Below are 12,847 nucleotides of genomic sequence, written 5' to 3'. Positions count from 1 at the left end.
CAGGCATGTTAGATTAGGTTTGGAACTGAACTCCACCGGTGAATAGATATCAAATGCAAGCATGGGGAAACATCTTAGATGTACATCATCAAACATCTAATTAAATTATCATTACGTTTGAAAAATTAAACTGTAGGTTACTGGGAGACAAGGAATGAAAGACTAAGGTTAAACATTTTTCCTTGCAAATTTTGTGATTAGCATTAATTAAAATGATCATATGCAGGCAACTAAATCCTTTAATATTTTTGTCAACCAAAGTTATTTAATTGCTTAAACAATTGAATACCAACAATCATAAGAAGGGAAATCATTATTAAAATTATGGTAAATCCCCTTTAATAAACAAAACCCAGGAAAAAAATCATATGGAAAGTTCAAGATTAAAAACATTATTAAAGGCAAGCTATTTAATTTGTCATTTGTTTTCAGGATAATTAATCATCTTCTTGAGCTAATAACATAATATAAGAAGACTGTCAAGTAAAATCCATGTTTAGACTAAAAAAAACCATCACACTATAACTCTTATAAAACTAGAATTTCATTAAATATGCCAACATGTCCTTATTAGAATTATAATGCTACTGAAGAGAAACTGGGTAAACCAGAAAAAATAATTTAAACAGAAAAAATGTTAAGAGGTCCCATAGACTCATGATTAGAAATATGCTGAGGAATGTGGAATTTGAATGGCAGCAATGAGTTTCCATCTAGAGGAACAGTAGACAGAAGCACTGAATGTCTAAAAAGAAAGACAGGTACTAAAGCATGCTTCTTCATGTGTCAGAAACACACACACACACACACACACACACACACACACACACACACACACACACACACACACACACACACAGAGACAGACAGACAGACAGACAGACAGACAGACAGACAGACACACTTCCTTGGTATGTAGTACTTTGGCATGTGGGCTCATGCATTTGGGTTATTCCTCATGAGCTGAACATCTGCATCCACCATCTCCTTCACAAGCTCCTGTTGAACAATATTATATACACAATCAGAATCACACCAAAAGCTTTACGTATGGTCAAGTGAGGATCTGTGTGAATTGTTTCTCACCTCAAATGTCACCTGAGGCTTCCATCCAAGTTTCTCGAAAGCTTTAGTGCTGTCGCCTTGCAGATAGTCCTAGAGAAAGAGAGAGAGGAGGAGAGGAGAGCGTGTGGGAGGAGAGAAAGAAAAGAGAGAGATTAAATTTTCTCCCTCTTATGAACTGGACCTCCCGTACTGTACAACCCCCACATGTTGCCTCTCTTTGCAGCCTGAGCACACAAACCTATATGCGCACATACAGGTGTCAGGCTCTGTGTCTCTTGGGGAAGCAGGGGGCAAAGGCAGGCCATCTATCCAGAACAGGCCTCCTCCTAACCCCTTGCCCACTGACTGAGCATGATGGATTATGTGACTTCAGTGTTCTCCCTCACTCCCTCCCTCCCTCCATATATCTCAGTGGGACTTAGGCAGAGTAAGAAATGGATTTTCAGAGGAGAATCTTAGGGTGCCAGGGAAGATCTTAAAGATCCGTTATGGCTGATCTGATTACACTGAAGTACTAAAGAATTAGAAAACACACACACGTTTTTGAGAAGTGTTTTAAAGTATATCCATAAAATCCTAAGTGACACTCAAAAGTTTTATGTGAATCACATTAAATTCAGGTTTTTTAAGGTTAAAATGCCAAGTATTTATTTCAAATATATTCCATATTTTAATTTTAACATCATTTAAGTAACCTAAATTATGTAAAAAGTCTACATTAGAAAATAAACTACAGCAATAGCATTTGTCAAGTATATGGAACAGCATGCAACCATCATAATCAAAGCCTAGAATAAAGCAGTATATTAATCATAATTAGGTTTTACTGATGGTTAAATTAATCTCAGCTGTTTGTCATCCACCCAATTCACTGTAAATCCCATAAAAACTAGCAGAGAAATATTCAGCAAGAAAGTTAGTTGGAGTTACGAAATGAAAGCAACGTGCATGTTAACTCATGTCCACGTGCATGCGACTGAAAGAAAGTGAGAGAATGTGTGTGAGCGAGATAGAGAGATATGACATGAATATTACAGTTTAAAGTCCAAGCTGGGATCTGAGGAGAGCAGAACAGCAGTAAGACAGTCGGGGGAAGTTGTCTGACAGACTGGCCCTGACTACACTCAGAGTGGGTTGAAATAAAAATGGCCCATCCAGTTTTTGAGTGGGCCTTTAAAGAAGAAGAGCCGGCAAAACTAAAAACAAGTCACCAGTGAGAGCAGAGGTCAGCATGCGTGAACATGGAAGAGCATTTGAGTAATGAGCGTGTGTGCTCAAATAGGGGTGTCAGTCATAAATCAGGGAGTTACACAGCACAAGCTGTGTTCCAAGTTGTAGTCTAATAACAGCACTGTAATGATCTGATGGGGGTTGGAAAAATATCTCTGTGGTTGCAAATGTAGTAGATAAAATGCAAACAGATTAAATCTATGAGGTTATCATCAGAAGGGTAGAATTTTATAGTGTATGACTGAGTGCACTTAATGCAAAGGAACCTGGGTTAACCTCAACAAACACACCCCCACACATCAATTCTGACCAGTATTTACCATCACCATAAATGATAAATACCATTACCATAAATAAATAAATACCATTACCATAAATGTTAAAAGTTGCAGTGACATTTTACTGTGAATTTATCAAGATAACGTATACCTCAGTTACCAATGTTCTCCCTCTCTCTGAGAGATGAATATAGTTCATTAAAATTATACATCAACAACTTTATTTACATAGTACATTTAAAAGCCAACAAGTGTCAATAAAAATGCTGCATTATTAGATCAACAAAAAATGAGATGTAAAGAAGAAGACTTACAATTGCACAATAAGATAAAGAATAAGGTAACTGAGAAAGTAATACAAGAGATTAAAATCAAATTAAGAATCAATAAAAGACACAAAGCAATGACAACAAGATAGAAATAACCAGTCAGAACATCAGACTGAATGCATGATCTTTAAAAGGACTCAAATGCCTGAGAAAATCAATAGGTTTTTAATCTATTTTTTAATTTAATCTATTGTTGGGTAGGATTTGATGAAAAATGGAAGACTGTTCCAAAGTACTGATGCATCTAAAGAAAAACCTGATCACCTTTAGACTTCAACAAAGAACGTGGAACATCTAAGACCATCTGATTAGTAGACTGTAGCAATGGAAGGGTGGAATGGAGGTTGGTAAAATCAGGGATATAGCTTGGAGCCATGCTGTGTAGAAATTGAAAAGCGAACAGTAAAACCTTAAATTTAAATCTGTAACCACTGCAAGGGTGTGAGTACAAGGGTAATGCTCTCCATTTCCCTGGAGCCTTGCAGCTGCATCTGCATATTGGACCAACTGCAGGCGTGATGAGCTCAACTGAAATATTCCCACGTACAGTCTATTCCAATAGCGAACGTGAGAGGAAATGACGGCAGGAACTTAAAAGACAGGATGTGTTTAAGTTTTGCAATATTCCTGAGTTTTTCAACTTTAAACAGTAAAGTAGAAAGTAACAGCAAGATTTTTTGCATGGCTGTCAGATGGAGCATGTATAAGGAGAACAAGAGAGGGCCCAGGATATAGTCCTGAGGTATTCCATATGTTGTATAGGAACAGGGCACAGGATATAGTATTGATGTATTCCAAATGTAATAGAGGAGTAGCAGGTACCCATTATGACAAAAGTGAACTGTTTTCCAAATTTGAGGCAGACCATTTTCAGTGCACTACCTGGATGCCAACATCACACTTTAGACGATCCAACAAAACACTTTGATCGATGGTGACAAAGGCTGTGCTCAGGTCCAAAACGATTAAATAGCACACTTTCCAGAGTCTACAGCTTGTCCTAAATCACTGGATACTCCAAGGAGGGCAGACTCACTACTGTGGAGTTTGGAATACTATATTGCCATCTCTCCTTATCTCTGTCTCTGTTTGACTGACTTGTTTACAGAAGAAAGTCATTAAGATGTTTCATACTTTTGCACATTGACTGCAATCCATGCTGCAGATGCATATACAGTAAAGTGTCCCTTGTATCCCCCCCCCCCCCCCCCCCATGTCCTCCGTGGACTCTGGACCAGGGCTGCAGTCACAGGCATCTATCCACCGCTATGGCTTGGCGGGAAAGGCTGAAGACAGCTTGGCATAGTGTGATTGAGTTTTAAAGGATACATTCATCTACTTTGCTATCCTGCTTGCTCACTCTCAACCTTCTTGGCCATCCATCTCTCTCTCTCTCTCTCTCTCTCTCTCTCTCTCTCTCTCTCTCTCTCTCTCTCACACACACACACACACACACACACACACACACACACACACACACACACACACACACACACACACACAGTGTAAAAATATTTGGTGATGGTATCTCTTCACTGGAGTGGGTTTACTTAATCTTGTAAATATTTATAAATCTCTTAAGGGAGGAATCTAAATTAGAGTGAGAGTGACAGAAAAGACCAGTACCGACTAAGACTGGCAGAAGTCCCTTCATAATGTCCTGCCCATTTTGTCTATTGTGCATTGAAGTAAGTCTGGTTGGTATGTTATTATGGGGGGATGGGGGTGGGGTTATGAGTGTTATTTGGAGGTTGAGAGGTCTCTATGTTCACGAAAATAAAAACTGGAAGTTTGGTAAAGCCGAAGGACACACACACACACACGTCCGGGGTGTGTGAAGGACAGGAAGTTTGCCGCCCACCTCTGAGTGCTTGGGAAATGTGGCTGTCCAGAATTTTGTGGGTTTGACCTTTCACTGCAGACTTTCAGGAGTTGACCAGCCATGTGGCTGTGTGGGAGATGCTTTGTGATCTGATACATGTAGTCTCGGACTGCATGACACTGATGCAAAAGATCTCCCCAAGGTGTTTATGAGTTTGAATCAGCTTGAGTGTAAATGTGCTTCTGAAGACGAAAGGAGAGGCAGTGGACAAGATGAGAGAGAAAGAGAAAGGGAGAGAAAGAGAGAGAGAGATGGCCAAGAAGGTTTCATTTCTGTATTGTCTTACTGCCAGTTTTTGTGATACACAATTAACAGGCAAATGCATACGTGTTTATGTATCTAACTCATATTAGTATGACCCACACAGCCAGCTGACCAGACAGAGGGCATCAGTAGGGTTTAACCCTTATTTTTTAACCCTCCCCTCATGTCTGTGCTGAAAAATTGTAGTCAGGAGAGAAATAAGGAGAAGGAGAAGAAAAGAAAGAGGGAGAATGAGACAGAAAGGAGGGAGGGAGGGAGGAAGAGAGAGAGAGCAAGAGAGAGAGAGAAAGAGAAAGCGAGAGAGGAATGTGAGGTGTCAGGAGTTCAGCAAGCTGACAGAGTGAGTGAGAGGGCCTGAGTTAATTACTCAATCAAGATAACGAGCCCAGAGACATGCCATTTACAAAGGGCAGCCTGCAATTAACCTCCTCGCTCCCATCTCTCTTTCCCAGACAAACACACAAGCTCGCTCACTTGTAAGCCTGCAAAATTTTGCATAATCTACATTCACACATATATACACATTTAGTACTGGCTCATTAACAGATCAAATCTCAGGGACATCCTCATACAAACATATATGAAAGGACTGAGAGGCCATAAAATGAACAAATCATTTTGTGTTATTGTGATGCTTTCTTTCAATTACATCTTACTAATCTGCCTGCACTATTGTTTTCAAAACATATAAGCGAAAGCTAAAATCACCTGCCTCATGGGTTACATTTTGCATGACTATCCTTTATGGATATTGTTAATATGTGCTCTATGTGCTCTTTCTCCCTTTCACAAAAGCCCTCTCTCTCTTTTTCCCTCGCTCCCCTCCGTGGGGCCCAGGGTGGTTCCGCTCAGTCAAAGTCCTCCAGGAAATACCAGAGAGAAGGCCAGGGGAGAACTTACACCCTCTCTCCCTCTCCCCCTCCATTTATTTCCCTGCATCAGCCTCCCTCCTTTCCCACTGCATAGCTCTTTCTTAGTTTCCCTCACTATTCATCTGTCATCATTTCTCTCTCTCCCTCTCTCTCCCTCTCTCTCTCCCTCTCTCTCTCTCACACACACGCACGCACGTGCACGCGCACGCACGCACACACACAGGCACATGTACATAGAGAAACACTCATCTCTAACCTTTCCACTTTAGTGATTTGCTATATGTCAGGGAATGTCTGAATAAAGTGCCTCTCGTAGGACAGGGCTAAGGCAAGGAGAAAAGTGACATGTGGAGACCTAGTGGGCGAGCGCATGAGCACAGTGCCCGCCCGGGATTGGCCAAGTTGTGGCTCTGAAGTGGTGACTCAATAAAAGTGTTGCTCTCTATGGTCACCTGGAGGAGAAGCTGGGCCACAGAGAGCGCCTTTATTACTGAGTGGTGCTCTGCCTGGCACTCTGCTAGCCTCTTTATGACATCATTCGCACTTGGCTTTAACAGCTCTGACCTGTTACACTGCAATTCATCATAAACCTGTCACATACTGCCAACCCAAGAGTCTCATACACTACAGAATCTACACTATCCATCCATGTAACCCTGAAGACCTCAGGAACTACAATCTCTACGCAGCCTCAACCACCACAGAAACGTAGCCCAGACCAAATCCATCACATCTATGTACCATACAGCCAGCCAAGCATGAGAAATGTGAATAGTCATAAAGACTGAGACTAAAGCAATGTCAGTACAGAGCCTATTGAAACTCCATGACAGGCTGAGACTATGCTTTAGATCTGTGGTTAGAGCACGAGACTAGGAACATTCCTCCTTTAACTCCATCTTTAATAGTAGGCATACATCGATGCATCATATATCAAATGCACAAACATGGGCGCTGGTGTCAAAAAGAAAGTGTTTGGGCTAATAGAGGGATCACTCTCACACTCATCAAGCATTGCAAATATGAAAGACACGAGAACAGCACAAAGGCAAAAACCTCTGGTGTGTAGCATGTCTTGTAATTAGGTCACTGGTGTTCTTTATATCCTTTCTCTCTTTGTATGTTAGCATGCTTTCAAATAGTTGCTCATTTTCCATGTTGAAAACCTGTTTTAAATAAAAAGGTTCCATAAAACAAAGTAATACACCATGCCCATCTATGCATCCCTGGGGCCCTGCCAGAAACATATTTACTCAAGTAATGTCACTAATCTATTCGTGCTTTAATCCCACCATGTCATAATCCTAATCCTTGATAATCATCATAATTCTATAATTAAATAGAAAGAGTGGCTCAGGGCAAACAAGTCTCTGTGTTGACATGACGAATGTCAGCAGCTGGATTTTTTAAAATATATAATTGGCATAGGACACACACACACACACACACACACACACACACACACACACACACACAAACACACAAACACACACACACACACACACACACACACACACACACACACACGGATTGTGTGTTTTCAGGTCATTTTCATTTACACTTCATAAATGATTAGGGATGGTGAGGAGGGAGACAGTGGGGGCTTCAATCCCTTAAACCCTGGAAATATTTGTCTCCCATACATAAGGGGGGTGGGGGTGTCTTGCATTTGAGATCATTTTATGCATATTGCCTTTACACACTGCATCTCTCCACCCAACAAGAAAAAAGAAAGAAGAAAAAAGAAAGAAATGAGGGTTTGAAAAAAGAAAAAAGATTTTGGCTGCTTGCAGGACTCCTTTACTACAGTGCCTCATAAAATTGCTTTAAATCAGCCCCTGAATGAATAAAATGGATGTATAAATTCATACAGGCTAAATGGGGCCGTGCTATTGCGAGAGTGCATGCTGCGCAGTTCACTGAGAGGTCTTCAGCCGCGTTCAGCTCCACAGACCTCATCCAGCACAGCCGGCTTCACTGGACGCGCCCTGCCCCAACACAGCCGGCTTCACTGGACGCGCCCTGCCCCAACACAGCCGGCTTCACTGGACGCGCCCTGCCCCAACACAGCCGGCTTCACTGGACGCGCCCTGCCCCAACACAGCCGGCTTCACTGGACGCGCCCTGCCCCAACATAGCCGGCTTCCCTGGACGCGCCCTGCCCCAACACAGCCGGCTTCCCTGGACGCGCCCTGCCCCAACACAGCCCGCTTCACTGGACGCGCCCTGCCCCAACACAGCCGGCTTCACTGGACGCGCCCTGCCCCAACACAGCCGGCTTCACTGGACGCGCCCTGCCCCAACACAGCCGGCTTCCCTGGACGCGCCCTGCCCCAACACAGCCGGCTTCCCTGGACGCGCCCTGCCCCAACACAGCCGGTTTCACTGGACGTGCCCTGCCCCAACACAGCCGGTTTCACTGGACGCGCCCTGCCCCAACACAGCCGGTTTCACTGGATGCGCCCTGCCCCAACACAGCCGGCTTCACTGGACGCGCCCTGCCCCAACACATCCAGGCTCAACAGATACATGTTTTAATCTGTGAAAAGCCTTCGGGGACCAGCAGAAAACATTGCCCCTCTCTTTTTTCTCTCTCTCTCTTTTTCTCTCTCTCTCTCTCTCTCTCTCTCTCTCTCTCTCTCTCTCTTTCCTTTTCTTTCTCTTTTTTTTCTTTCTTTCTCCGTCTCTCTCTCTTTCTCTGTGTTTGTGTGTCTCTGGTAGAGCAGGTAGAGCAAGGTATTAAATACAGTAAATTTATGGGTTTGCTTGCCAGGAAGCACACATACTATCCCACTGCTAAATATGTTACATACATATATAATATGAATTTAAATCTAATCTAATCATAGATTATATAATAATTTAGTCTGGACAAGATAAGCTTCATTTGAAAGCAGGTATTTCAGGACTGTCAAAGAGGACGATAATTTAAACTAAATACACACATTCTACAAATAAGTGGACTACTGATATAGAGAAAGACCAAGAATTTAAGTTACTTTTCTCATTGTGGATAAAATGTCTTCAGAACTTTGCAGGACTTGCAAAGGAATTTATATGTATATTTCTCACTCGCTGTGCCTCAGAAAAAACAACCTTTTATTTAAACATCAGATCAGTAGTACCTGAGTTCATACACAAACACACACACGCACATCTGTACTCAAACACACTCCACACTTGCAAATACATACTCATAATCATTCACACGTACAGTCTGATATAGTCTCACAAAGATAAAATGTCTGTCCAATGTAGTGAAATGAATAAAGGTTATGAAAGCAAAGATGAGCAATTTGAGTTTCTTCATGCAAACGCCCTCTTTACGCACGTCCAACCACAAGATATGGCTGGAATGATCACTATTTTATTTAAACACACACCACACACGCATGCGTACGCACACACACACACTCACACACACTCACACAGAGCGAGAGAGCAAGAGAAAGAGAAAAAGATGTTTGGGGATGGTGGGGTGATTGGTTATTTTCAACAATATTGTGGGATCTTTGTGTTTAAAGATCATTATCTTTCAGCAATGATTACAGCTGGCTGTTATCATTATGCGAAACACTCTTGATACACATGTTGAACAGGTCCTCTCTGATGTTTTTTTTTCTCTCTCTCTCTCTCTCTCTCTCTCTCTCTCACACACACACACACACACACACACACACACACACACACACACACACACACACACACACACACACACACACACAAACACACAGTTTGTTTGATCCTGTAGATCTTTTGCATACAAGATGAAGCTGATAATGTTGCCCAGAGATTAGGCCATCTTGTTGCAGCAGCGCTAACTCATACATGATTACTTGTGTGTGAATGTGTCATATGCTATATAAAACATGAATTTATGGATTCAAAGTGTTGAATTAAATCAAATTATTCTACTGAACTCACTGGATACAACTCCACACTTTCACATCATCTGAAGGGGCTTCTATGAAGGGTTACATAGTTCTAATATAATCTAGGAAAATCTTGTATATCCTATAAATTTAAGATTGCAACTGCATGAACTTCTCGTATTTGACTAATGTGTGGAGTATGGGGGCCCAATGGCCAAATCTCTGAACACTGAACAAATGTCCAACTGGTCCTGGTCTGAGGAGGTGGAACCTGGGAAGGCAGTTGCTGGGAGGAGAACCGTAAGCATGGCACTGTATAACAGCCCTGCTGTGAGTGCTCCACCTCAATCTCCATGGGGTACTCAGGCTGAGCCTTATGTCCTCTCCACACACACCTCCGCATGCCTCAAAGGCTCTCTGTTTCTACAGCTAGAGAAAGGGTTGCACAGGCAGTGTTAGTCTGGCTAGGTAAGGCGAATGTTCCGCACGGGACTGGCCGGGTTGAAGGGTGAAGACCAGTTTGAATACGGCAAGTTTTACGACGTGCCATGACTATAGCCTCAAGTAGCCGCCTTTTTAAACTTTTGAACCAGTGACTTATTTTGCTCAGTTTTCAAAGGTGTTTTTGCTGAAGTGCTTGTCATGTATTTTCACAACTGCTGAACTCCTGAATGTATTTAGTGTTTTGTGCATGTGTGAAAAGCAGGCGCTAATTCCACCACTGACAGTTACTTTTGGGTCTAAAGCTAACATGAAGATGAGCAGTCTACTTTCTAGCCCAAAGGTCAAAGGTTGACCTACTTCCTGTTGCAGCAGTCAAAGGTCAAATGCTCTTCATTCTCACTATTGCTTTCTCATGACAGATAAGCCACTCTGCCTTTGTGTCATGCCTTTTTGCTCATGGGTGAGTGTGTTAAACTGGAGTTATTTTACAATCTCTGACACTTCCTTATAATCTTTTTACTTCCGTCCTATACTGGCAGCACGTCCCATCTCAAACATCTCAATGTCAGTACAGTAGCATATGTGCATGTGTAGGTGTGTACTCACAATATGTCAACAATCATTTAGGAGATCTTTGCCTACCCATGAAAGTGAGCACGCATGCGCGCGCACACACACACACACACACACACACACACACACACACACACACACACACACACACACACACACACACACACAAACAATGCTTCATGCTTTTTTCCAGCATCTTAAAGTATATGACATCCCAGATGACTACTATTTTCTCTCAATCTTCATCTCCCCATGGCTTCTCGCACACCCCCTGCACCACACCTCCTAAACGTCAGTGATGCTAGGACAGGCCAGTGACTCACCACTTCAGTGGGGCGGTAGTATTTGGGGTCCACCCTGACGTGGACGGCACCCGTCTCCTGACACCTGCCCACTTCCTTCTCAGCTTTCCCCTCCCATCTGGATGGCACACAGACGTTTCAGAATCACAACACACTTTTAACGTGAGAATGCATGTGATTCTGTGTGCTTGTGTGTGTACTTACACAATGGTTTTGCCAATGTGTTTAAAAGCTCTCTCCACAAACTCCCTCACACTGTGCACCTCTCCTGTAGCGATGACGAAGTCCACTGGCTCTCCCTGCTGCAACATCAGCCACATGGCCTGAGAGAGAGAGAGAAAGGAAAAGAGATAGAGAAGAGAGAGAGAAGAGAGAGAGAAGAATGAGAGAGAAGATAGTTAAGAATTTTTCTGACCAAGTCCAAAATTACTTGTAGCCCATTTTTTCCTAATCAAGCCTAATGAAACATGTGCATGTGCATACAAAAACATGTTCATCATACAAACACACAAACATTCCTTGGAAAAATCAATCCACACAGATTATCTGTGCTTTCATGTTGTTATAATCCTTGACACATTTCAACACACACACACACTCATCTCTGTCATGACGTCAGAACAGGGTCTCCTGGGATATTAATTGTGGGAATAAAGTAGAGAGTTCCCAAATCTAAAACAATTACCATAATCACACACCCAAACCCAAACATACACACTGCTATAATTCAGGCTAAACGATTATATATGAGATAAAGAGATGAATAGGGATGAATAGATGAATATCTGCATCTCTCTCAGAGGACCCAGTCAACATCGTGAATCTTGCCCAATCTTTCACAAACTCAAACAGCCAAACACAAACACACTCTCCCTCTCTCTCAGTCTGTCTAGTGCACTGCGTGTAATGTGGCTGTGGAGTGGAGGCTCAGGGCTGGAGCCAGCTGGCGCAGAGAGGCACTGGCCCCGGCCGGACCCCCTCGGTGGGAGTGAGAGGCCATCAGCACGTTTCATCTGCTGCAGTGGGAGCTGCGGAGCTGGCCACAGCGCCTCCACACACGCACTCGCACTCGCACTCACACACACACACACACACTCTCTCATATATCACTCCAGCTCCACTCGCAGGCTCCATCCATCAGGACCAAATGAGGTACAAGACATATGCAGGGGGGTTGGGGGGTTGTTAGAGACGAAGAGAGAGACTGGGAGAGAAAGGAAGGAAGGAGAAAGGGAGTGTAGGAAAAAGTGGGAGAAAGAGGGGAGGTCGGTCAGCGAACATGACAAGTTTACTCTAAACATACAGTGAGATGGACTACAGATCTACACATTTATGTTAAATATGTATATGTGAGCAAGAAGGACCAAAGCCCATCTCTTAGTTATAACAAAGGACACACACATACATACATACAAATCCAACTACAAGAGTGCATTTATATGCCAAACCATTTAACCATATTTAAGATAAGTAACACAAAAACAGACATTTCGTTCACACTCCAGTGTCCATATCTCTGGTCATGTGTGATACAGAAATTATTTACTGATTATTGTTTTATTTGGGTATCATAAAGGAGCTTAATGGAGATGATATCTCCAGACATCATGGTGCTAACTGAAGCAGTGAGCGCTGCATAACTATGAATTCAATTTAAATTTAAAGCACTGGAAAAATGTATATGCTCAGTCTGTTTTCTACAGTACTTGTACGGTTCGTACTCTCTCGCTCTCACT

At 42.6% G+C, this 12,847-nt stretch overlaps 1 protein-coding gene across 2 annotated transcripts in view; it reads right to left on the bottom strand.

Annotated features, from left to right (window-relative positions):
* Nucleotides 1-322: 322 nt before the first annotated feature.
* The window catches only part of gmds (GDP-mannose 4,6-dehydratase), a 44,286-nt gene continuing 31,761 nt past the window's right edge, over nt 323-12,847 (bottom strand). For both annotated transcript variants that reach the window (XM_026998903.3, XM_026998904.3), the window contains 4 exons: nt 11,316-11,434; nt 11,133-11,229; nt 1,087-1,155; nt 323-999 (listed from right to left, as the gene is read on the bottom strand). In XM_026998903.3, coding sequence (XP_026854704.2) covers nt 937-999; nt 1,087-1,155; nt 11,133-11,229; nt 11,316-11,434 — 348 coding nt within the window. In that variant the 3' untranslated portion in view covers nt 323-936. The remainder of the gene's footprint in view (nt 1,000-1,086; nt 1,156-11,132; nt 11,230-11,315; nt 11,435-12,847) is intronic.

This window comes from Electrophorus electricus, chromosome 7, assembly GCF_041902795.1.
Source record: "Electrophorus electricus isolate QZ-2024a chromosome 7, ASM4190279v1, whole genome shotgun sequence".
In the NCBI taxonomy this organism is placed as follows: domain Eukaryota; kingdom Metazoa; phylum Chordata; class Actinopteri; order Gymnotiformes; family Gymnotidae; genus Electrophorus; species Electrophorus electricus.
Note: the sequence above shows the minus strand (reverse complement) of the source record. Positions and strands in the feature narration are given on the sequence as shown.